General features: G+C 44.4%; 2 protein-coding genes across 3 annotated transcripts; both read right to left on the bottom strand.

The window, feature by feature from the left end:
* Positions 1–3: 3 nt before the first annotated feature.
* tbc1d23 (TBC1 domain family, member 23) lies at positions 4–14,435 on the bottom strand. 2 transcript variants are annotated; one of them, XM_030372568.1, is made up of 19 exons: positions 14,360–14,435; positions 12,830–12,938; positions 11,620–11,725; positions 11,176–11,380; positions 10,498–10,621; positions 9,825–9,949; positions 9,334–9,380; positions 8,941–9,044; positions 8,380–8,502; positions 7,892–7,984; positions 7,395–7,565; positions 7,196–7,238; positions 6,819–6,925; positions 6,083–6,225; positions 5,716–5,760; positions 3,242–3,330; positions 2,659–2,794; positions 2,220–2,417; positions 4–1,906 (listed from the first exon to the last, which is right to left on the bottom strand). In XM_030372568.1, the coding sequence occupies exons 1-19, from the start codon at positions 14,395–14,397 to the stop codon at positions 1,822–1,824; spliced, it is 2,091 nt and encodes a 696-aa protein (XP_030228428.1). In that variant the 5' UTR covers positions 14,398–14,435; the 3' UTR covers positions 4–1,821. The 2 variants fall into 2 exon arrangements, with proteins under 2 accessions (XP_030228428.1, XP_030228429.1); XM_030372569.1 differs by lacking the exon at positions 5,716–5,760.
* Positions 14,436–14,846: 411 nt separating this feature from the next.
* tomm70a (translocase of outer mitochondrial membrane 70 homolog A (S. cerevisiae)) lies at positions 14,847–26,068 on the bottom strand. Its single transcript, XM_030372731.1, has 12 exons — positions 25,768–26,068; positions 24,331–24,504; positions 23,567–23,693; positions 23,153–23,262; positions 22,845–22,993; positions 20,777–20,984; positions 20,240–20,374; positions 19,734–19,841; positions 17,964–18,080; positions 17,601–17,698; positions 17,231–17,353; positions 14,847–16,706 (listed from the first exon to the last, which is right to left on the bottom strand). Exons 1-12 carry the CDS (start codon positions 26,008–26,010, stop codon positions 16,553–16,555), a joined length of 1,746 nt encoding a protein of 581 aa, XP_030228591.1. The 5' UTR covers positions 26,011–26,068; the 3' UTR covers positions 14,847–16,552.

The following is a 26,068-nucleotide window of genomic DNA, read 5'->3' as shown; positions in this document are numbered from 1 at the left end:
CTATTGTTGAATAACTATCAATTTATTAAAAACAAAGTTTATTAGAAAAGAACAGTTAAGTTAGGTGCAAAATATACAGGAGAATGCAAAGGTTAAGCGGCCGTTGGATGAGCGGTGACCGACGCCATGTTTTTTCAAACGATGGGGAAGGGAAATGTTCTCAACCGTAAAGACGTCGACCAGTCAAGCATATTCAAGTAAATACTGAACAAATCACATAACAAATTACAACACGATGCATTGATTACACGGGAATGCTATGTTATGGGAGACCATTTAATCACCACTTTTTTCCATCTAACTTATCAGAAATTGAACGAAATATCTTTCCATCAGAAACTCCTCCGTGCCACCTCATGGCAACAAATGAGATAAAACAGTCATTCAACACTTATGATGCTAGTTATATATTGAGCTATATTTTCTGTTTGCAGATGTTACTTACAACTCACAATTAACCGAGATCGTGAAAGCAAACAACACGGCCAAGTTGATGAAACGCGAGCAAATTATCTTTTCTGGAAAAGAATAAGTGTGAAAACACTTAAATATAGAATCAATGACACAATTCAAGGACACTATAGCATATGTCCTAATATATAAGTTGACTAATAAACAGCATATAGAAATCTATACGCTATATTCTTCCACAGTGAGTCAACACAGCATATGTCTGAGGGCCAGGTACAATACAATCAAAGGTAGCATAACGTTTGCTAAAGACTTTCTCCCACACAAGTGGAAAATTAATCCAGTTCTGGAATTCGGCAGCAAATACTAAAGCACCGAAATAGTTGGTGCTCAATCGGTGACATGCCCAGACCTCCATTTGGTAATACTCAAGTGGTCCAGAGATGGGGAGAGGTTCAGTTCTAGTGTGGTTAATTGCATGTTTGAAAAGCTGACAATAAATTAAATTTGCTCCGTGAAAGACTGCTTAGTCCTAGAAACTGCAGCTAAATAACAGACTTGAATAATCTTGATTAGATGGTTCAAAAATTATTTTACTGCTCAGATATTGCGGTAGTTTACACGCACTATGTACATGAGATATTTATAAACACCCTTAAATGACTTTATTTAAGGCTGTGCGCTGAAAAGAATATCAAAAAGAGTTGAGGTGGCAGAAGACCAGCGCCGTCGGTCAACCACAGCTATTATGGGATGGGCATCTTTAGAGTTTTCCGTTTGTATCCAGGATCATGCTCGTTTCGGATCAACTTCCTATATCAATTCCTATAACCTCTGACCTATAAAGGAAACCTCCTTCCTTTAATGATAACAACCTAACTCTGAAGAGCAATACCGTTGTCAATACACGTAATCAATCAGAGTGTCCGGATTTGTGCCCAGCCAAACCCACAGTAGGATTGGTGTTGAATGGTAAACCGAGAAGAGAACGCAGTGACCTTTAGGTACGCTGATGATTAGCTGACACACATCCAGCCGGTTCAACCGTCACTAGAGAAACAAGTGGGTTTTAAGGCAGGAGGGGATTTGGTTGCGTTGAACTGAATCTGAAACGAGCTCTGTTAATGAACACAATGTCAAAAATAAAATAAATCTTTAGTTTTAAATAAGAGCAAGTAAAGTGGGAAGGTCGGGTCGTGGAGCACCTAGTAAAGTATTTCAAAACACACACGCACACAGCCCGTCCCCAAACAGGTCCTCAGTCTGTGAAGAGCAGGCAGCACACCAGCGGAAACGGTCAGTCCATCCTGTCCACGGGCCGGTCCCGAGGGGGTGGGCAGAAACCACAGAGCTGGAGCAGGAGGAGCCAGCAGTCTCCCCCTCCTCCCACACCTTGGCATCCAGACCTCCTTAGGAGCTCTCCAGGGCGTCCAGGACCTTCATGATCTGCTGCTTGATGACCTTGGTGGCGTCGCCAGCGTTGGGGATCAGATACCTGAGGGGGAAGGGGAGAGCGTTAGCAACACAGAGCCGATGGCAACGCAAATAGAAATGAGTGGACCTGACTGATCCAAGATGAAGTAATTGTACACAAAAGATAGTATTGTTGACTGAGGTTGTTAAATTCCTCCTGCCTGAATATTCACCAAGTGACAAAAAAAAAGAGGAAAGGTTCAATTGGACAACCACGCCAGTAACCAGCTACAACAACATTCTCAAATGATTAAGGGTCTTTGGGCACACAAGTCTCTCGTGTAACTCTGTAACCGAGCATAGCACGTGACTGGAGAGCTAACATCCTCACGCACCTCTCCACTGCGGAGATTTCCACGCCAGCGGCGGCGTTGTTGTTGCCGAATTTGAAGGTGATGAGTTCCGGATGCTTCTTCTTTGAAGTGATCTTCACCACCGAGTTGAGGGCCTGTCTGGACTGGATGTAGGCGAAGCCTTTACGAGATGCGATCTCCCGCAGGCAGAACATGTGGGTGGCCGTCACCAGTAGGTGGCTGGGAGGGGGGAGATGGAGGGACATGGTGGCGGGGTTAGACTGATGGTGCGGGCCACATAGGGAATACAGTTCATTTTTGGACACACAAGCACAGGCCAAATTCTAACACACAGATCCTTGAATTTTAAAACACAAACCCGCAGATCGTCAAATTCTGACACACACACACACACACACACACACACACACACACACACACACACACACACAGGAGGAGTTGCCGAGGACCCCGGACCCACCTGGGGAACATGTGTCCAGTCTCCTTCACCTCGTCACAGGGGATGTGGTGCTTGACGTCGGGCTTGTTGGTCCACGTCTGGAGGTTGATGATCTCCTTCCGGTCGTCATCCGACGTGGACGAAATGTCGATTTCGTCTGGAAGGGAGAACAAAAACACCCAAAACACACCCATGACTTGGATCAGTGATTCCCAACTGGGGGGGGGGTATGCATACTCTCGAGAGTAAATGAGAAGGTTCCCAGGGGGGGGACTATGTAGGAATGGTAGGCATTTGGAGAAACAATCCTTGATGGTTTCAATAAACAGTTACCTTGTTATTGAAAGTATTTTAGGTATTTCTTCAGCTTTTATCCCTAGCTTTAGCATTAGGTTTGACTAGCATTGTGGAAGACTCAGGGCATGGCAATGAGGGCATGGGCAAAGTGCCCGATGGTTGCCGGGTAGGTAGATAGACCAATCATCTTGAAGAATTTCTTTGCTGATTGTAAGCAATGAAGACCAGAAATAGAAGTATGCCTCAACTCTTCTGCCAGAATGCTGCGATGCCATCCGAAAGTGCAGGAGTTGTGATCAGGACCCACCTGTATCGTACTCCTCCTCGTCACCGATGCTGAATACAGGTTTGACTCCTCTGTAGGGCTTACCCACCCGGTCGTTGCTGCTCACGTGCCTGTTGTGTGGGAAGGATACAAAGACTTCATCCCGTCAACATGGAGGCCAGTGATGTCACCGACGGCCATGTAGGACCATCAAGCATGAGCAAGTATGCTTTGCTGCCGACTGGTGAAAACTTTAAAAGAACAACAACACACTGGACTTGGCTGTGTGGATCTAACTGCGTTCACACCAAAAGCTGTAAAGCGTTTTGAGCGATAAACACCCATTCACTTTCTATTAGACATGAGCGATAAAGCGATAAAACACTTGAGCGATAGCTTTAAAGCTGTAAATGAGAGTTGAAAACAGCTCAACTCTATGCAAATGAGCTAGTAGCGTTTCGGCTGTAAATGACCGCCAGCCAATCGGAATGTAGATGTCTCTCGCCGGCGTGGGTCCCAATAAACATATGCGAGAACTTTAGTTCCTACCACACATTCGTTCCTTCATCATGGTGCATGAGAGAATAATTGCGGTTATTGCAGGGCATCGTATTTGTGGGCGATTGCATGGCCAACGTGGTGTTATCATAGCCTGATTATTAACTAAAAAACACATAGAAAGAATAAAGCATCCAGCATATGATTTCAACAATGTATGAGGGCATACGCAATCCGCATTACGCAAAAGGGATGGTCGCACAGTGGAATGCTGATGGGAACCAGCGGACGAGCGGTGGGGGAAGACGTGCGTGCATTTCAGAAGCAGGGAGATACCGCACAACAATCTATTTCTAATTTGGCAGTTTGCCGTGTGTCTGCCTGGCACAAATGCTCCCGTAGAGCGTATCTTTTCCATAATAAATACCACACACACACACACACACACACACACACACACACACACACACACACACACACACACACACACACACACACACACACACACACACACACACACACACACACACACACACACACACACACACACGATAGCGATCAACTAAGCTATTATCTAGCATGTAAGCAATCGCTCCATTAATTAGTTATTCAGTGTTTCATGTATTTATGCTTATTATTCTTTTTCTATTGACCAAACTTATGACTATCTTGTGTTTTTGTGGCTCGGCATCAGCAGCAGCACTTGCCTCAACAACGAGCGTGCAGGCAGAAAGCGCGGCTCCTTTAAAATGGAAAAGTAAAATCGCAAGAGCGATGTGAGCTGTAAATATTTTGGACAGCGTTGCGGTTTGAGCTATTCGGCGAATTTGCATCTTTTACAGCTTTTGGTGTGAACGTACAATAACGGCTTAACGGGTAAAGACATGCTTAGATGGAGGCCCAAACACACCTTTGCTGAGGTTACCACCAGAAATACTACCATGCTAATCATTCTATTCTGCAATTCTATAGATGCTTTTTTGCGTCCTAGAAAATGATTATAGATTTTTTTGTATAGATTATAGATTAATCTGACAAATGCATAAATAAAGAGAGAAAGCTCTTTTTTTGTAGCTTTCTTTTAAAAAAAGTAAGAAATTCATATTTTAAAACACAATTGACAAGAATTGAACCTTTGTAAGGCAGACATCTCCCAAGACTAGTGAGAAGTTAATCTTTAAACCCAAAACATGGTTAATTCCCGTAAGCGAGACGGACAGCTACAATGTCCAGACAAAGCTGTTAAAGACAAAGAAAAGGTTTAAACAACATGTATACTGTTAAGACCACAAAGAGGTGCATGGCAAGTTATTGTGCAATATCCAGGGCTTTATTGAATGAGTGAAGCGGTCAATTGTGACACAGCCCGGCTTATCACCATTATGACGAATCACGAGATGGAATGCAGAGATCTGCTTCAACCTTCAGGCAACCGGCGGTATTGTTAAAGTTAGACCCAAACTAGCTCAGGCAACCACTACAGTTGAACTCGGATGTTATGATGTACGTTTTGAAAGAGGAAGACGACAACAAACACTAGCTACCGTGCGTAAAATCTACCGTGGATAAGTCACTACCGGATTTCAGAGTGGTTAGTATAAGCATAAGGACAGAGATGGCTTGCGTGTTTTCAAGTATCCACATCTGTGAACCTGTTATGAGAGTGAGGAGTGAGGACAGATGTTGGAACCAAGCATGCGACACCGTGGCACAGTTCATAAAAGGGCCCCCATGTTTTTACCACTAGACGCCACAGGGCCAAAAATCATATCCATTTGTGACATCACAAATGGTGAAGCAAGTCTCTCACTTGTGATGTCACAAGGGCACAGATTTTGAAATGGCTTGTAATGACTTCTCAGCCTGGCACCTAGTGGTAGCGATAGGGGCCCTTTAAGATTATGAAATTGTGGTTGTGTAATGCAGAGGGGAGGGGTGGGCCTGAGGGCCTGTGAGGGGCCCAACAGCCAGTGGTGGACATGCTAGTGAAGTACAGCGCGACGCTTGGCAACTCTTACCGATCTGGGACAGCCTTCTCTGGCCAGGGCAGAGTGAAAGACATTCTAGTGTGGGATAAGGCACATGGTTTGGTCAGGGACTGTGGTCATGGGTCGCTCTAACTGTGTAAAATAATGTGCACAATATGGCCGATAGCTATTAATGATGGCCATTGCGTCTTGTATTGTAAGGAGAAATGTATTTAAGAATGTGGATGCATTGTTGAAGAGCCTGTAAAGACACGATACAGGATGTCCTCCACTTTAAAACATGTTTCAACATGTTGTTTTAAAACAACATGTTTTAAAGTGAAAAAAGAAATGTTGTGAAATTGTAAATATCTAGATCCTTTTTTTAAGGCTCATGGAGAGTAAGGCGGAAGCTCACCTGTCCACAGGTGTGGCGGTGTTCTCGATGAAGCTGATCATCTTCTCCTTGACGTTGACTGACTTGGACTTCAGGGCAAAGGTCATCTTGTTGACCAGAGACTTGACCCCCTTGGCGTCTCCGGGGCCACCCAGCGACTCGCCCTGTGTGACCAGAAGGGGATCATCATGACCTCAGACCTATCTGTCCCCGTCGGTCTGGTGTCTGGGCCCCTTTTGGACCATCAGGTGTCTTGTTGATTAGAAGCTTTCCACTTGTGACTTCCGAAGTCGGAGTGTTCACAGAGATGCGTGACAGATCATCCTAACACTGGGTAGGCGGACTTCCACTTGTGATGGCACCATAGGGTCAGTTTTAAAATAGTTTGTGATGCCGACAAGAAGATGAATATCATGACAAAATCGTGTGCATTCAAGGCTGATAAGCCTTGGCTGATAAAGCCAGAAGGTAATTCCGCCTACCAGTTTGTACCAACACTCTGAAATAGTTTGAATCGGCTGATCAACATCACACCTGGTTGTCAAATAATGACCCTTTATATCTTTCAGCTTTTTTTGTAATATAAGAGGGTCCAATTACATATGCATGTTGCGGTCTGGAACATCAACAACAACAACAACAACTCAGTCTGTTTTGAGTCGATGGAAGAAGAAGTACCCTTTTAAACCAAACAGCAGAGTGTGAGGGAAACCCCTTTAAGCCCTCCCGCTGTTTGACCCAGGGTGCGGGGACTCACGTCGGCTGAGCTGAGGCTGCTGTGGGACCCCGAGGTGCTGACGATCCAGTGGAGGTAGGACGAGTCCAGGCCCTCGATGTTCATGTCCACCAGGTGCTGCTGTAGAGCTGCACCACACACACACACACACACACACACACACACACACACACACACACACACACACACACACACACACACACACACACACACACACACACACACACACACACACACACGTTAAGCATAGCTTTATCAGGATAATATAATAATATATTTATATAGGCTAGGGTCTTAAAAAGTCCTTTATAAACATAAATTAAGACAAAATAATGTATCTTAAAAAAAATAGATAGATAGAAAATACATACAAAAATCTAATCTTTAACTGCACTCACCCATGAATCCGCCTTTTGCGATGCTGACGTATTCCTTGTTTTTCTGCAATAGAAGGTGTTTGATTAGGGAAGGAGGTGACCGGAGATAGCGGACAATGACATAAACGTTGGAGCAATCTACCCAAATGAGCTTGATTTAACGTCGAGTTGCTTAGTTCAAGAATGACCGACGGGTCACGCGTGCAGCAGCGCCTCTGACCTGCAGGAAGTGAGCGAGCACCATGTTCATGTACATGTCCTCCTCCTCGCGCCCGCTGCCCATGAAGCAGAGGTGCTCCCCGCTGGCCACCGAGCCCGACTCCAGGGACTGCTTCTGGGCCTCCAGCAGGGACTTGACCGACAGCGCAAACTCCGACGGGTTCCGCAGCATCTGTGAGGAGCGGCGCGCGAGAGAATGAGGTGGAGAGCACCTTATTTTGCATTCAATTTGAATTTATTTGAGAGGCCGAGAGAGAGAGAGAGAGAGAGAGAGAGAGAGAGAGAGAGAGAGAGAGAGAGAGAGAGAGAGAGAGAGAGAGAGAGAGAGAGAGAGAGAGAGAGAGAGAGAGAGAGAGAGAGAGAGAGAGAGAGAGAGAGAGAGAGAGAGAGAGAGAGAGAGAGAGAGAGAGAGAGAGAGAGAGAGAGAGAGAGAGAGAGAGAGAGAGAGAGAGAGAGAGAGAGAGAGAGAGAGAGAGAGAGAGAGAGAGAGAGACTGACCAGGTCAGAGTCCAGGTGGAAGGCGGTGGACAGGTGTCCGGCGTTGTACTGCTCGGCGGGTCTACAGTCAACCACGAAGAACCGCACGCCGTCCTACGGGAGACACCGGCACCACCGTCAAGAGACCCGGCCAACCCACCCCGGTACACCACCACCTCCGTCAGAGACCCGGTCAACCCACCCCGGTAGTGAACTCTAACTCAACTCTCCCGGGGGGCTAGATCTACTGCAGAGATGTACCTGATATACTTTGTCAGTTACTATTTCATATCTGTTTGTTGTTGTTTTTTTGCATTATTTCTAAGCTTATTTAAGAAAATATAATTCTATTTAATGGTACTGCCGTTCTGGGGCGAGAAGGCGTCGAGTTTTATCCAACACGACTAAGACCGTGAGTTACAGATGCACGCCATTGATGAGCAGGTATTGGGTCGGGCGTCAGACCAGGTGGGACCAGGTGAGAGCAGACGAGACCAGGTGAGACCTACCTGCTGGTGCTGGTTGGCCTGCAGGATCTCCGGGACGGAGACGGGGAGACAGAGGGCCTGGCTCAGGTCCATGTCCTCCTCCTTCAGGGCCACCAGACTGCTGCCAAACAGGTTCTGGTTCTCCTGGGGGGGGGACAGAGCACCTCGGCAGGTCAGACTCGTTCCGCATTTTAGAGAGAATGTGTGAAATGTCAGGGAAGATGTCTCTGAGATATCAAGAGAAGACATAACACATAATCTAAAAGTCATCTTAATAAAATAAGGCTCAAGTACAAAACAAAAAAGATCACAGTATACAGAGATCACTTTTTTATTTGTTGGTTGTGGTACCAAATAAAAATAGATTTCTTTGAATATATGTTGTCATTGCTGTACTCCAATGACCTGTTAAATCCTGGAATAGGTGGATTACTAAAAAGCAACCATCAGATGATCAGAACTAACCTGTTCAAAATAATTTGGGGCGAGAGTACCAGTTCCTTTATTGACGATGTGTGATTGGAATGGGTATTGGTAGTAAAATAACTGGTCTCTGCGGTTTCCTGTGAGTGTGTGGCCTACCTTTCGGAGGGAGAGAGGGGTCTTGCTGTAGTAATACTGGGCCAGAGATATCAGGTCCTCAACGTCCTCTGTCTCAAGGAGAGCTGGAGACTCTTCCAGCATTTCTGCAACACACACACACACACACACACACACACACACACACACACACACACACACACACACACACACACACACACACACACACACACACACACACACACACACACACACACACACACACACACACACACACATTAGCTCCTGTCCCTCGGATGCCAGCTGATCAGGGATCTGCTAATTAGACGGTCAAAGAAAGGTTCATGATGAAAGAGCTCCTCTCTGACATGGTGAGGAATACATAGAGAAGATACACCTCCTCATGTGTGGTGGTGGGTACGTCCAGATACTTACTCATCATCTCTTCTCTGCTGGTGGCTTCCTGTGAGAGGATGGATTCTCTGAGGAACACAACACACACTTCATATACACAGACACATGAACATTCATGAATTATATGAGAGGTCTTTCATTGGAGTTTCAGATTGTACATAAAATCTTGTTCTCGGTGCACGGCTAACATTTATTATTACAACTATTAGTATCAGTTATGGGAGGTCAGGTTAGGGGTAGCTTGGGTAGGTTAGGGCTAAAGTGGTTAGGTCAGGTTAGGGGTAGCTTGGGTAGGTTAGGGCTTAAGTGGTTAGGTCAGGTTAGGGTTAGCGTGGGTAGGTTAGGGCTAAAGTGGTTAGGTCAGGTTAGGGTTAGAGTGGGTAGGTTAGGGCTAAAGTGGTTAGGTCAGGTTAGGGTTAGAGTGGGTAGGTTAGGGCTAAAGTGGTTAGGACAGGCTAGGGTTAGAGTGGCTGGGTCAGGTTAGGGTTAGGTTATGTTGAGAATACACTCACTTGGCGTTGACTAGGATGACAAGCATGAGGAAGAAGACGAGGAAGGGGTCGCCCTGCTGGAGGTAGTTGTCCCACAAGGCCTGGGTCACTGGAGCGAGGCAGTGGCTGGCAAACAGACTGCCCAGCTGAAAACACGCGCACACACACACACACACACACACACACACACACACACACACACACACACACAGGTTGATACAAACCTACACACCCATACACACAAACATATACTAACACTCTCCAGCTATGACCACTGACACACTCTGAGTTAGCAACACACCAGTCCACTTTGATTGAACCTTATTCTGGGCAGAGCCAGGGGATGGACAGGTTGTTGTGGACGGAGCGTGGAGGAGAGAGCATAGAGGACAGAGCATGGAGGACAGAACCTCGAGGATAGGGCCATGAAGAGAGCATGGAGGACAGAGCCTGGAGGACAGAGCCTGGAGGACAGAGCCCGGAGGACAGAGTGTGGGAAACAAAGGGTGGAGGACAGAGCCTAGAGAGCTTTGAAGAGAGAGCATGGAAGACAGAGTGTGGAGGACAGAGCCTAGAGAGCCTGGAGGACAGAGTGTGGAGGAGAAGGCATGGAAGACAGAGCCTCGAAGCTTAGAGAGCAAGGACATATTGTGGAAGAGAGCATGGAGGATAGGCGTGAGGTGGACGTTTGTACCCAGTTGATGGCGTAGGAGTCGGGGGTGATCTTCTTGGTGTCCAGGAAGGAGCAGAGCTCGGGCTCATGGTACTGCAGCAGCAAGCTGCACAGGTGGAAGGGCCGGCCCTTCTGCACACAGTCCCTGCAGGGGGGAGGGGGAGAGACAGAGAGTCAGAACAAAGAACCAGTCTCTGCAGGAAGCTAGACGGGTCCAAACATAGAACACCACAAGAACCAAAATAGAACAAACAAAACCACACAATCACTGGAGGAGGAGAGGGAGCAGAAAGCAAGGTCAAAACAAAAAAAAGTATGTGTGTGCGTTTGTGCGTGTGTGCTTCACAAACACACACACACAAAAAAATAAATCACAGTGAAGAAGACATGGAACCAGTTGATGTTCTCTGCTGATTTGCAGTGTGTGCTGTATATAAACATGTTTACCATGGGCTTACAGAGTCTAATCCAGAATACACACATTCTGTACAATCTGGTGGGAGGGAGAAATACAAGCGGGGATCAGACAGGCGGTCAGACGAGACAGACATACAGAGAGACGAGGAGAAAGAAAAACCAGGCAGACAGAAGCCTTTACAAACAGGCAGCCAGAAAGACAGCCAGACAGATAAAATGTGGAAACGAACGGATCAACAGATGGACATGCAGGGCGAGACAGACCGGCAGCCGACATCTCACCTGGGGATGTATTTGTTCATGATGGCGTAGAAGCAGTTGTACAGGTCGCTGCGCGGGAGCTGCAGGCCCAGCAGGGGCTTGAGGAGGTGGGGCCAGCTCAGCTCCGGTGTGAAGCTGATGTTCCTGGACTTGCAGTAGAAGGTGATGACCGCCTCCACGTCCGACACCAGCTCCGCTCGCTCCTGCCCCGATACGCCCAGCTGGTCTACACACAGGGAACAGGGCGCTGGTTAAAACAGACCCTGCCTCACGCATGGTGTCCACTAGGATGTCTTCCTGTGCCCTTAAACATTAACGCATGTGGAGCAAGGGAGTTGTGTTAGGCGTTAAGGGTTTGTCATCTATAGTGGGCCTCTGAAAAGCCTGTTGAAGCCCATTGTCATTGTACTAGAAAGGGCTATACTAATGACTTTGGCTTGATTTGAGGCGACAGGCCGGACTCACCGATCAGCTGCTGGCTGCGGTTGTGAATGAGCGTCTGCTCGGGGAGGTCAAGGACACCGTCCCAGGGAGAGAGGCTGTCACCCTTCCCAGCCACGTTCAGAGCGATCTGGCCAGGCAGAGAGACAGAGGTGAGGCTAGAGGTCACAGTGCAATGGTCGGAGAGATACACAATAGGGCTAGGGTAGTGAGAGATATAAAAGTTGATCCTTTTCCACTAGGCGTTATTATTGTTTATTAAAAGGCTTTGTTGAATACGTGATTCTGATTGATCAATTAGGGCATTCAGCCATCTGTTATTTCTGTATTGCAGATCGCTGCTACGAATAAAATAGTGTTGCTATGGGAGCTATTTTCAACTTTAAAATTGAACAGACCTTCTCTTGTAAGTAACCGTGTAATAAGCGTGATAATGTACAGAGATCCGGTCTTTATCCCTTAACTAATTAGAAATAATTGACCATGACCACGTTTACCAACTGAAGCAGCTAAACAGCAATATAGGCTTGAGCTTTAATTTAGTCACACAGTAAATTACATGCATTCTTTTACAGTTAGTAAATACAGCGTACCACCCTAAATAAAACAGTGGGCACGTCTGAATGCAAGGACAATGTAAAGACACATTCCTTCTACGGTCCCTAGGTATTTGTCCTGAACAAAGGCTGCCCGTCTTTCCAGTCAGTCTGCAACTCTGCATGTCAAATAGTTTCACTTCCACAAAACCCGGATAGTCATACATGTAACTTTATGCGTCGTAACATTGGAACCGTTTTGCCGGTTTAAAAACTTAAACCAGCAAACTTAAAACGTAAAAAATATCTAATTATTCAAGTAAAAATAAATCATTAATTCATTACCTCAATCAAAGAAAATATGCATCTAATGGAAAAGGTTTAATATTGTATTTATTTTTTAAAACAACCTGCGATCAACTAACCCTACTGCTACTTTCTCAGTAAATGATTTCCAATCTTGACATTTCATCCCACCCCTACTAGTTCTTAAGTTCTACTAATATTTCTTAAGTTCTACTTAAGAAATATAATACTGGTTTAGCAAGACATGCCCTAAATGCTGTTTAACATCTTCAAGTAATTAATGCTATTGAGCATGCCGCCTCTCTTCATAGGATATCTACCTCCTCCACATGGTCATGTCGCAGACACCCTGCTGGCCTTTGACCTCCACAGGGCTGTCAACGACCTCTCACCTTCCACATCTTCGCTCGTTGTTGAGGCGGGATCCCCTCCTCCTCGATCAGGTTCTTCTCCATCTCGATGTCGGATCCAGAGTCCAAGGCCTCGGCCAGATCCTGGTCCCTAAAGCACCACACAAAGTCAACCCCATCTTGGTTATCCCACTTGGGGTCCGAAATGCAGGACATCATGAAGCCGAGCAAAGAATGTTAATCAGTTTTAGAGCATAACAAAGCTGGAGCCACCAGACTATTGTTACTAACAGTTTTAGAACAACACAAAGCTTGAGCAACCAGACAATCGTTACTAACAGCTTTAGAACAACACAAAGCTAGACAACCAGCCCATTGTTAGTAACAGTTTTAAAATATCACAAAGCTGGAGCAACCAGACCAATGTTACGAACACTTCTAGAACATCACAAAGCTGTGGCTACCAGACCATTGTTACTAACAGTTTTAGAACCATACAAAGCTTGAGCAGACCCATTATTTTTATGGTTATAGACACAATGCGCTAGGAAACTATTCACTATCACACAAAAGCAACGTTATATCGCTCACTCAAGTTACACTAGCTATCAATTCCATTAGATATATATGAATGAAAACATATACATAAATATAAACTAAATACAAATCCTACGAAAACTTAATTCTCCAGGAATGTTACTCGTCCGGATAGAGTATCCAACATGTAAAATCTGTAGTAGATAGAAGTACAGGTTCCCCAGACTAAGACTAAATCTAGAAGATGGAGAGACTCCATTTACAACGGGTCTTACTGATAGTAGTATATTGACTGCTGATAAATAATGAATGTCTAATGTATTATTAATGACATGTAATTGTTAAAAAAAACTATTTGTATGGCACAAAAAATACAAACAGACACAGCAGAAGGCACCAACACACCGGGTATAAACCCACCATGTAACACACTGTTATACTAGGAGGATAAGTTAAAACATAGATGGGACGAGTTCCATCATGCAACACACTGTCTTACTAGGAGGATGAGTTAAAACATAGATGGGACGAGTTCCATCATGTAAGGCACTGTTTTATGAGGAGGATAACAAGTCAAACATAGATGTGACTAAACTCATCATGCGGGTAACTTTATTCAGAGGTGAAACTGACACTTAATGTAACATGCTATCTTACTAGGAGGATACAATAAGTTACACAGCCAGTATACGGTATTGAAGGTACATAATAACCACATTTATCCCATGCCGATCAAACCCACAATGGAGACAGGAACTAAACTGCATCCACGGCCAAAAACACTATTATTATGATGTGTTATTGCAAAACAATGAAGGAAAATGATCCAAGATAATTAGCAATTATGAGCTTATGTGGCTAGCTAGCGTTGTGATGTCTGACACGTCAACTCGTATCCAAACACATAAACATACAGCGTCTCCTCACGGTGAACACGAACACATTCGTTGAGGTTGGACACGGCATGAGTGCGACCTGACTACACACATCATTTGAAGTTATTTCTGTTATCATTGTGCCTAAGCATCGACTCACCAAGTGGCGAGCAGAACTTCTTCCACGGCGTCCGCCATCGTTATGTTGTGTTGACGCGCCACGTCACAGCACACGTGACAAGCAGACCCGGATGAGACGTAAAGTGTGTCACGTGATATAGCAGACGATGGGGCTAATTGGTTTAATCAGGGGAAGAAAACGAGTGGTTCTTTGACTATTCTTATTTCTGGACATGTCACTATCTTTCAGTTGTACAAATTTGCAACATTTGCACTATTATCAGTTCCATTGTTAACCTTGCAATACCTTTATTGTAGTTATCCGAGTTGTAAATTGGTTCAAAGATTAAGTCGCCTGTTAGATTCATTATAGGATATGGTTGGTTTTTCAAGGACATCAAGTGTTTCATAAATTGAAAGCTTGATATAAATCAAGAAAGTAAATACCAATTATTTATATAAATACTTTTTTTTAATTAATACACTGCAAATGATACCATTCTAGAGAACTCAGAATAAATGACTGATTTTGTTTTCAAGTAATTATAACTTTATTAGGATTCATATGTTCTTTTACTTTGGTCGTGGTACATCTCAAAGAATAGTGTAAGTTTTCCCAGAACATAGTCAAAATTACTGAAATCTGCAGATGCACATAATTGTCAAAGGCTCACATCCATGTTAAAGATCACTCTGGTTCCTCTAATATTCTGAAGGTTCTTTCACTGACAGCGGCCAAACGTGTGTTCAGAATGGAATGTAGGTTTAATTAGTTGGTGACAGAAGAACTTTCAAATACCATCTTCCATAAGTGCTGGCCAGATTGTTGTTGGGTATTCTATAATTACAAACCAAAGCACTGATCAGTTACTTAGATACAATCATAACAGAAAGTCTAACACTTTGTAATTTGTTCAATATGACTTTGTAGTTATTAACCGGTCGGAATTAAGCCTACCAGCAATAAACCATAGGATGTAAAAATGTATTGTTAATATTCGTTTGTGTGTATGTGTGTCTTTGCCGTCTTAAAAGACCAGTCTGCAGAATAATCAGAAAAAATTAAATAACAAAATATTAAATTGGCTACAGAATCCTGTAGGGATTGGGAAAAAAAATATGTCCCAGTTTGACTGCGGGTATTGAACGGAGACGAGCCCAACTAAACCCAGTTGCCATGACGACTAGTCCAGAATCCTTATGTTGAGGTTTCAAAACATCAGGGCAAGCATTGCATCCACATCACATGCTGTACAAGGCATAGAAAACAAAACTAGGCAATCCCCCCAAAAGAAAATGTAAAAATACAAAAAACATAACACTTAAAGGACCCATTAACATGTTGTAGCTCATGGCTAAACCGTGCGCACTGCCAACAAGTGATTCATTCCAGTATTTATTATAACAAAACAAAAAATCACTCCCATCACACATTGGACTACAGGTCTTTAACTTGCATTCTCTGCTTCGTCATGTTTGAACGTAGGATGAAGCCGGACAACATACACATTAGAAAGCAAAGGTTAGAGAAATTAAACAATTCGGCAAGCCAAATTAAATTAGACAATGCTTTCATTGTATTTTAGGAATACTACTTGTCAAATTGAGGGAGCATGATTCTAATTTAGTTTTGGATTCTACTTTTGGATTGAAAGCAGATCATAAGCACTGGACAGGCCCTTGTGACGGATATACACTGCATGACAGGATAGAGATCATCGGTACGAGAAGATAGAGACTATATGAATGACAGGATAGAGATAATCTGAATGTCGAGAAAGAGAATGTGAATGACAGCATGGAGACAATAAGAATGGCAGGACAGATATAATCTGAATGTCTGATTAATAATCTAAATGAAAGGGAGGTAATCTGAAGGTCAGAACAAAGACCATTTGAATGACAGAATAGAGTTCCCCAGAATGACAGATAATTCCTGGGTTTAGAGATGGACATCAGGGTGCTGCAAGTCTAATTTAAGTCCCAGCTGAAGGCTGGTTAGGTTGAAACAATCTCTAAACCAGGTCTCAGGCAGGGGAGCCCAGGGTCACAAGGGAACCAACCGGCACCAAAAACCTCTCTCCGATTGGATGTAAACACAAGCGGTTCCTAACCCAGAACTTTTTCCATCGTCAACACACTAAAACGTCAACGGTCGCATTTGAATTCATAAACAAAAACCAGGCTCAGCTGCGGGAGGATTGTGATTGACGGTGGGCGTGGGTAACCACGGTTACAGCGTGGGCGGCTTGAGGCCGTACTTCCTGGCGACCTCGGTCTGGGCGTAGGCGGCGTCACACAGGGAGTACAGGTGGGCCATCTCCATCTCAGACTTGGCCAGGTTGATGGCCTTGTTGAACATGTCTATTGCCTTGTCCAGGTTACCCCTGAGGATGGAGGAGGACCATACATGCATGTTAGTTCGACATGGCTCAAATCACTTCAGTTGAAGTCCCTTAAGATAGAGTCTGCTCCAAGTCAGGGTCAATTCTACTCGACTAATTGAATGAAGTTCATGGTCTTTTTAGCATCTATTAAGAATATCTTCAAATATATATATATTTAATACTTGTATTACTCGTTACTTATTTCTATACCTTCTATTGTGCGATGCAAATCTTCTCAGTCTTAAATGTATATTGTAGTCAACAGCATATCATTTAAAAAAAGATCATAAATTTTAGGCAGAAAGATTTTTATATTTCAAGCTCCTTGTTATACACTTTTTGGCAAAGTGTTTTTTCTGTTAATTTAACCTCTGGAGAATGAATGGAGTACACATTCCTTCACTTTAAATACATCTGAACCTTCTCTCCCAATCCTAATAGGTATGAAATCAGGATCTCGGGACAAGCCATTTAATTGGAGAGGCAAGCAGGAAGTAGAGGGGAGCATTGAGGCGTGTTCTGACCTTTGGACCTCAATGGTCCCCATGGTCTCGTAGGCAAAGTCACACTTGTTGTCGATCTCGATGGCCTTGCTGATGAGCTCCAGGCCAAGGTCCACATCCTGTTTCCACTGGAGCTGCAGCAGCCTGAGGTGACAAGGACACAACAGTGGTTAAATTACACGTAATAGCAGAATGATATCAGTTGATAGCAATAAACTGAAGATGTGCAGTTTTGATGAATAATTAATGAACAATGTATTTTTGTTGCATGCATTATTTGTCATTTTCAGCAGTAAATAATTAGATGATTTTTAGTTTTGTAGATCGATTTTGTAATAACTTATTCATGCGTTTTGTTTTGTGGCGCATTAGCTGAAAGTGATCTGCTCACCCCTTGTGGACGTATGTCGTGGCGTTGTCTGGCTCCAGCTCAATGCACTTATCATACATCTCATCTGCTTTACCAAACTGCTGCTGGTCAGTGAGGGCCTGCAGAGAAAACAGAGGACACCATTTCAATTAAACGTAATGTATAGGAGTATATTCGTCATTCAATTAAAAAGTCATATCCTCAGAGACGGACACACACAAACACAGAGCGAGTGACAGAGAGAGACGGAGAGAGACGGAGAGAGACGGAGAGAGACCGAGAGAGACGGAGAGAGACCGAGAGAGTGGACAGGCATCAGTGATCCTCCAGGTTCTACAGTACAGTATACAGTATGCTGAGTGTGCAACGGCGTCGCCGCATTACCTGAGCATAGAGGGCGTAACCCTCGGCACACTTGGGGAAGCGCCGGATGACGTCCTCGAAGCAGTCCATGGCGGTCTGCATCTGGTAGGGGTTGTTCCCTGTGTACTGCTGCCGGTACTGAGAACACAACACCAACACACGCCGGCCAATCAGAGACGAGCCGATGCTCCGTCGGTCAACACAAACTGATCCGTTTCCATCTAGTCAAGCGACTTGGAAGTCGATAAAAGTCTTTGCTATGATGTTTATTTTATCCAAAGCAGCTTTCAGTGTCAGATACATGTCCCTTAGGCACAAGGATGGCTACAGGTTAGGCTGCGGCCATTTGGAATCAAACCCAGTAGCCTTTGGCTGAGAGCCAAACACCCACACCATGGCTGTTTCCCAATGTCAAGGAAGCATGCTCAACGGCCGCCCTTTTAAGGACGCTACGTCATAGAACGCCGACAAGCACTGTTCCAATGTTGAGGACACTCGAAAGCCGCGCCATTTATGCGTCCTTTGTTTTTGAGAATTCCGAGATTTTTCAAGGATGCATCGCTGCATCCTAGACGAGCCAAAACTACCCACAATCCTCTGCGTTCACTGGGCGGGTTCTTGAAAATGGCAGAGCAGTACACGTTCAAACGAAGTGAAGTTATATTAGTTTTCAGAAATATTTTGTGCCGTATTGCTTTTTATAGATTCATCATGTTAATGCAAATAATCAAGCCTAAAGACCTGTGCCACTTTTCAAACGTTTTTGCAACTTAATGATACGTTGCTATATTTTGCATGGACGTAGCTGGTGTTAAACACCACTGTCACCAAGGTCAATTTACTCGCTCACAAGATTACATTATTTATGTATACCTATTTATGTTTGTGTTGAATCGTTTTTTTTAGGGTCAGCCCAGCAAACGGAGGCTTTTGTGCGCCTTAGGGTGGCACACAAACATTTGTTTACCGGTGGAAGGGATAGTGCCACTATCCAATGTTGTAAAATTAATGCACAACCGATCATTTGCAATGTTTGTAATTTTTAATGAACGTATATAATTGTATTTTATATGATATACTTATGTGTTCAAAGCACTGGTAGATTGTAGGCATATATGAATGAATGAATCAGATCAGTTAAATAATATATCCAAATAAATACACGTTTATCATCTCTTTCTTTGTCTTTTCCCCTGCATAATAGTAATCAACCGTACTGTAAATGTGATGCATGAATTAAGTTCTCAGACAATTTCACTTAGTTTTATAAAAATTCAATGGATTTTCCTTTTAATAAAGACAATTCGATCAACCACAACAAAGCTTTTGTGACTTCCCCAAAGAGGCTCCATGCGAAGGAGACATGACCGCATTCATAACAGACAAAAGTCAAATAAATATCGATCAGCTTGACTGCTGCCATGTTTTATTCTTAAGCGCACATGTGTTTACAAGCGGACACGCAGTATTAAAAAGCGGAAGCGGAAGCGCTTCCACACTACCAAGTCGTTCCCAAAGTCCGACGTTACAAACGCTAGGAAGCACTCGAGCTAGCACTCTAGTCTCATCTCCATAGGACGCGACTAGCAAGGACGCGTCCTAGCAAGGCTGCAGCCTTCACTTTGGGAAACAGCCCATAGCTTACATAGAAGAGCGTGTGGGGAAAGAGCATTGGGAAGTTATCCTGTTATATTGAATACTGTTTGAGGCACTGTGATTGTTGTTTTGTGTCACAGCAATTGGGAAAGTAAGTTGCAATCTTTTTGGAAAAAGTGTGAGGTTTTGACTTACGAGAGCGAAGCACTTCTGGGCCTGGGCAAGAGCAGAGTCTGGTCGCAGGAGGATGCACTCGTCGAAGTCTCCTACCGCCTCCTCCACCTGGTCGAGCAGGATCTTCAGCTAACGGCAAGAAGAAACAAACAACTATGAGGAACTACGAACCCAAAGCAAAAGCTCCACTACAATATATACAGTTTAAAACAGTTGATAACACTGTACTCTTCTAAAAACACAAGACTTGATTAAAACCAAATTAGAAATATGTTTGGTTGACTTTAAACTGTCTGAATTTTTACTAATCATTGATCCCCAAAAAAGATACTGAATTAATCACCAAGCACTAATGAGAGCAAAGGTCATTAGAACCTTTTAATATAATTAAAATGTCAAGGCAGAAAATAACATTTCTTGGCAATTGTAATTCTATTCATAGTGTGGAAGTTCATATTCCTCCACAAGGAGGCTATTGTGACAAACCACCCAGACAAGCCAGCACCCAAAACACCAATGACCCTCACCTGTCCCCTGTGGTGGTAGACGTCGGCGTTGTGACTGTCGATCTCGGCGGCCATGTTGAAGTCCTGCGTTGAGAGCATGGGCTGCTGCTGCTGCATGTACATGCTGCCGCGCTTGATCAGCGCGTTGGCCCGCAGCTACGCACGGAGGGAGGAACACCACATGAATCATCCCCAAGCCGCTGACCAACAAGAGACATGATGACAAGGATGTTCTAGGGGTCCTTAAGTTAACCCCATGGGACATAACCTTTATACATTAAACACAGTCGTTTTAATATAGCCAATTCACACCCCAAATCCTTTCAAGCATTCTCAACCAATGGCCATAAATATCTGGAGGCAACAGGAGATATATCATTTCCTTAGGAAAATATGATAATTCCGTACCCATGTCTGTGTCGTCCTCCACCAACGCTCTCCGTTTACAACCACACAGAGGGAATCCCTATCGCCACTAGATCCCCCATGATCCTCCACTCTGTTCTGGCATCGTAAAACCACCACCTGACCTCAGAGGGGGTGGAGGGTTGGAGTTACCTTGACGTTGGCGTCCTGTGTGTTGATGACGCGGTCCAGGTCGGGCTGGGCGGCGTTGGCGTTCCCGATCAGCAGGTAGAAGGTGGCCCTCAGGATCAGTGCCTCCGTGGTGTAGCGGCCTGCCGAGTCGATCTCCTTGGTGCATTCGCTGATGATCTTGTCGTAGTTCTCCTCCTCCATGTACTGCTTGGCCTTCAGGTAGCCAGAGCTAAGGGCAGAGAGAACAAAGATGGACGGTAATGTGTGTTATTTTCAGTAGTCGTGAAGGTAGAAGAGTTTTTAGTTGTATAGAGATTATCCCATCTAGTCATGCAGCGATACATATGAAACCATCATGACGGCAGACACTTTTATCCAAAGGGACTTCACTGACTAAGTAGTTGCAGGTCATAAATGAGCAGGTAGGCATGGGCATCTACCTCAAGAAGGCCTACATACATACTGCGTGCGTTGGGGATTGATTACTTGTCGGCTACACTATCCTGCCCCATTTTGGTTATGGTAATCGTTGGTGAACTAAGCCAACTGTGATGCTATACGGGTCACACAATGGAACTGCTTGGCTAAAGGTCAGATGACAGTATTTTTCTAATGTTGTTGAGCTTTAATAGAACGAGAGTTGTGTTGAAGTTTACTAATAGAACACCCTGCCGCAATGCATCCATATATACTCCACTGCCTTGGTTTCTTAATGAAGAACTGACTTAAGCAGTACACAGGGAAGACACACCAAAAAATATAATCGAGGAGTTTGTGATTACTCCAGCTGGCAAGCCCACGCAAACTGGAATGAATTATTCCTTCAGCTCAGTGAAGTATTACATCCAAACAGTACAGGTACGTGTATGAAATGAATGCAAACTGTAACAACAGCACACGTTAACAGCAACAAATGTCTAGTATTCAGCCATAAATATTCAATTTGGCCCAAATATCTCTAGCTGAAAGATTTGAATTGAGCTTTCCCAGGATAAAAAAGTATTGTGCTTATTCAATCGGTACAAATAAATTATGGAATGGAATAATAGCCATGTCATTTACAATACTGGAATTATGAATTTCATACCACCTTGTACAAACGTGAATACTGAAAAGAGCATTGCAACACAACACTCAGACTACCTAAACTTTATTGCAAATGCACAACAATGTCCTACGGCGAAGCAGCCAGAAAACTGTAAGCTTGCACCACTTATGCCAACCGTCATTACAAACTAGGGATGTGAATAACTCAAAATGTTCATGGTCGGATAATCAGTGGGTGGTATGAACGAATAATCGATTATTCGATGTGTGCCGACATTCACAAAGGCAGCCATGGATCATCGGCAAGAAATCACTTAATAACTTGAACTCAAAAAAACAACTACCTGCCAAGTAGTTCCAGTCAAATTGTCTGTTATGAAAAATGCATTAAACTGCAATCAGAAAACGCGGTTATATGATATAGACCCTATACTATCTATGGTATAAAGGCTGGAACGAATTTCAAATTATAAATATGTGCACTTTATGTTGAAAGTATAGACCGTCGCGAATCCCATTGAAACGAATGACCCGGTGATTCGGTCTTCAAAACGAGAGCTGGTCAATTGTGAAAAATGAATTAAACTAATCAGACAACGCGGTTATATGCTATAGACTCTAGAGTATCTGTTGTATAAAGGCTGGGACGAATTTCGAATTATAAATATGTACAATGCATAACGTTAGCTCTCTGGCTCATAGCTGAGCGGACTAGAATACCTCCCGTTGCCAAGTCGTAGCTAAGGTCCGTCCTATTTACCGGAGGATTCAACAACGTTTCCGTTGCATAAGAACCTTGCGGGTAGGTAATGATTGTTCCAGCTATTAGTCAAACCCTCAGGCGTTACCAGGGAAACAAAGTTATGGCTTGTGAAAAACTTTATATTTGAGTGGGAAAAAATGTTAACGGTCCAAATGTTAAAAATCGATTTAGACCCTCTCGAAACAAATAATCAAATATTTTGACCCATCCCTATTACAAACTACACAGAAACGCAAGTCAAGACGTTGTCCCCACGGCCACCGAGCCATGCTCTCTGACCTTGCGGTGACCTCTGCGGCCTCGCCCTCCTTGTCCTTGTCCTCGTCCTTCTTCTCGCCCTTCTGCAGCGGCTGAGAGATGATGTCATCCGTGAAGGAGCTGAAGTAGGACTTGATGAACTGCGGCGACGGCATCAGTGGCTCACGGTTCTGCGGAAGACCACCAAAATATATTTTAAAACAATCCCTCTGTGTCGGGCTAATGTCTATCTATATTATATTCTCAGGTCTCCCTCCTTTGATTGTCCGTCTCCTCTACGTTATTGGTGCCGCTCGCTCCCTCTCCGATTGGCCGGTGTGGCTCCCTACCTTGTACTTGTCCTTGGCCTTCTCCTTGCCCAGGGACTTGAGCACCTTGTCGGCCAGCAGCATGCTCTGTTGGTTCTGGAAGGACTCCAGGATGCACACAGCTGTCACGTCTGGATGAATCGAAAACAAACACACCATGACCATCATGTCGAGGGCTACAACTAGTCAATCCACTCAATCCCTGGGAGATTTCAGTCCGGGATCAATTAGCATTATCTTAGCCTGAGTGGATTTCAAATCCCCTAAACCAGTGGTGAATCTGTGGGTGTTGGGGCCGTTCAGGGATCACAGCAGAGACCGAGTGGATCGTGTAAAGGCCACAATAAGCATTTTTATTCAGCATTTTGCCCAAAGCAAAAATCAATATGCCGGTTTGGTTAATTTGGTCTTTCACAGGATGGCTTAAACACTCACCCTCCAGACACTCCTTCTTGTTGTCTAGTCTCTCCAGGGCCTTGGCGCGTCTGAACAGAGCCTTGACGTAGCGGGGGTTCATCTCCACCGCCTGGCAGCAGTCCTGCACCACCTCCGTCCACTTCATCTGAAATCATACAATCATACACGCATGGTTCATCTGAAATCATACAATCATACACGCATGGTTCATCTGAAATCATACACGCATGGTTCATCTGAAATCATACACGCATGTTTAATCTGAAATACACACGCTTCCTCGAAAATCATTCACGCATGATTTGTATGAAATCATACACATATTTAAACTCAACTGAAATCTAATAAAGCCTAAACAATACTTAAAAAAAGATTGTGCTTGGTTTCATGTAACTCTAGGCCATAGCTTAGCCATAGACCTTAGCTTACACCTTCGCTAAGCCAAAGCTAAGGTCTTAGGCATCTTAAAAACTGGAGACTAGCATTGGTTGTGCCTTGTGTGGGTTAAAAACCCAGACTGAGAGTTAGTCTAAATAACACAAAGGTTACAATTAGCCACAACACATGTCTAGCCTTGGCTTGCTATCAGCCATTAATGCCTCTGCAACCTTTCTGGATGGGACAACAAGGAACATTAAGACTTCTTTCTATTTCAGGATTTCTAATATTAGTAACCGTTTTCTGATTATGTTCATTTATTTCCAGATGCAGAAAAAGGATCTAGTACCACACAATCCACAGCTTATGTTGGTAGATTTGAGGCCACAATGTGCGAGTCTGACCTGCTGTTCGTAGGCAGCCGCTCTGTTCTGGTAGAAGGTGGACAGGTCCGTTTTCTGCTCAGTTGGGCAGAGGGAGATGGCCTCTGTGTAGCAGTGGATGGCCAGGTCATACTTCCCCGCCTTGAAGTACTTGTTGCCCTTGTTCTTGGCTCCCTGGGCCCGGTCCAGGGGAGTCTAGAGGAGGAAGCGATGAGAAGAGTGTACTTACTTATCTGAGGATACAGAAAAACACATTCATGTTCTTTCCAACCATAGCTTTTTTTCTGTCCGGATCTGACCGAAAAAGGGATATATTATCGGATCTAGAAACATTTTTAATGGACAAAGAATATTTTTGTAGACAAGCCGAAAGTAGGGATTGCTCAAGAAACATTGGGCCCAGCCAACTATAACATATTGACTGTAGGGAGAGGTGAAGAAAGACCAAATTCATTCGTTAGAGTTGGAATTCTTATCTCAAACAAGTTACAAATTACACCATTGGCAAGGTTTGTTAACTCAATAAGCCAAGGTTACTGTTTTACCAATCAGAACAGCTCTTTTGCAGGTTACAAAAGCGTAATAGAGAGAAAAGATTGACGTTTGATGATTTGGAGGTGAAATAACGTTTTTCTCTACCATAATGTTTTGAAAATGTAAATAATATGGGTGAAAATAAGCTAACATTGTATCGGTCATTTGACTTTGGTTCCACTACCACCCTGTCTGTGAAGGGTTAATACTCTTAAGCCACCCATACGACCTGTACCATAATGCACAAATAAAATGAAACGTTTACAATTATTTTAGTATTAGTTTAGATAGACCATCTTAATGAATACAACACAAAGGGAGAGTTTAATGTAAAGTGAAAGTAGTGCCAACGTCGGAGTGAAACAAGATGGTGATCTGTGCTGGTCTGGTGAATGACTGCCATAACGACACTTCAACGTGCCCCCAGGTAGCGCTCCCGACCGCGCCCCCTCCCCGCACACTGGACTCAATATCTAGCCAGCCGCGTTATCCAACTATCAACCAGCCTTGACCATACCTCGTTTCCATACAGACAGTGCCACCACGTTGTGTGGTATCATACTGTCGGTGCGCAATATAATTTATTTCCTGCGTGTGTCGTTGTGCGAGGCACTTCAGGAAATCTACATTTCTAATGAGGCTTCGTAACCTAGCCACCGAGCTATCGACTAGTTTAGCTTTGGTGCTAGCTTACGAGGCTAGCTGACCGCAAATCACCGCATGCGCGTCTGACGCTGGCCGAGGAGTCGTCAGTCCAGCCCGGGTTCGCTCCACGTCCTTGAGACGCGTGTTAACGGCAACCACGTTTTAGTCACCGAAAATTGTCATTCGTGCACAAGCATACACAACATTAGACACTAATACGTACAGTGTCACAGTACATAGACATGCAAGTTTCCCCCTGAAGCAAAGCCCTTCCTTTACCATGTTCTCCAGCTCCCGGTTGGCCCGTGCTTCGCCGTCTTGGCCCTGTACGGGGCTAGCGCTGCCTTCTGGAGTCTTTCGTTCACCATTTCCCTTCCCCTTTCGGTCCTTCTTCGACCGGTTTCTGTTCCAGAGGTAAACGGCCCCTACTCCGAGCACTATTGGGGTCCCGACTAGTAAGGCCAATTGCCAGCGCGGTAGGCCGGCTGCAGACTGTGGTTCCACCGGCTTGGATGCGGCCATGATCCACCGTGACAGCTCCGTGTGTAGCTCTGCTCTTCTTCTGGAGCTCTGCGAGGTC

This window comes from Gadus morhua, chromosome 12, assembly GCF_902167405.1.
Source record: "Gadus morhua chromosome 12, gadMor3.0, whole genome shotgun sequence".
In the NCBI taxonomy this organism is placed as follows: domain Eukaryota; kingdom Metazoa; phylum Chordata; class Actinopteri; order Gadiformes; family Gadidae; genus Gadus; species Gadus morhua.
This window is presented reverse-complemented; position numbering and strand designations above follow the sequence as displayed.

What these genes read in the sequence shown, in the direction of transcription:
- tomm70a (XM_030372731.1), bottom strand. Translation starts at nt 26,010, where the DNA reads ATGGCCGCATCCAAGCCGGTGGAACCACAGTCTGCAGCCGGCCTACCG. An exon ending in CGGCTGCCTACGAACAGCAG is followed by an intron (nt 23,694 to 24,330) that starts GTCAGACTCGCA and finishes GTATGATTTCAG; the next exon opens with ATGAAGTGGACGGAGGTGGT. An exon ending in CCCAGAAGTGCTTCGCTCTC is followed by an intron (nt 18,081 to 19,733) that starts GTAAGTCAAAAC and finishes TTGTGTTCTCAG; the next exon opens with TACCGGCAGCAGTACACAGG.
- tbc1d23 (XM_030372568.1), bottom strand. Translation starts at nt 14,397, where the DNA reads ATGGCGGACGCCGTGGAAGAAGTTCTGCTCGCCACTTG. An exon ending in ATGAACAAATACATCCCCAG is followed by an intron (nt 10,622 to 11,175) that starts GTGAGATGTCGG and finishes TCCCCCCTGCAG; the next exon opens with GGACTGTGTGCAGAAGGGCC. An exon ending in CAGCAGAGAAGAGATGATGA is followed by an intron (nt 9,045 to 9,333) that starts GTAAGTATCTGG and finishes TGTGTGTTGCAG; the next exon opens with AAATGCTGGAAGAGTCTCCA.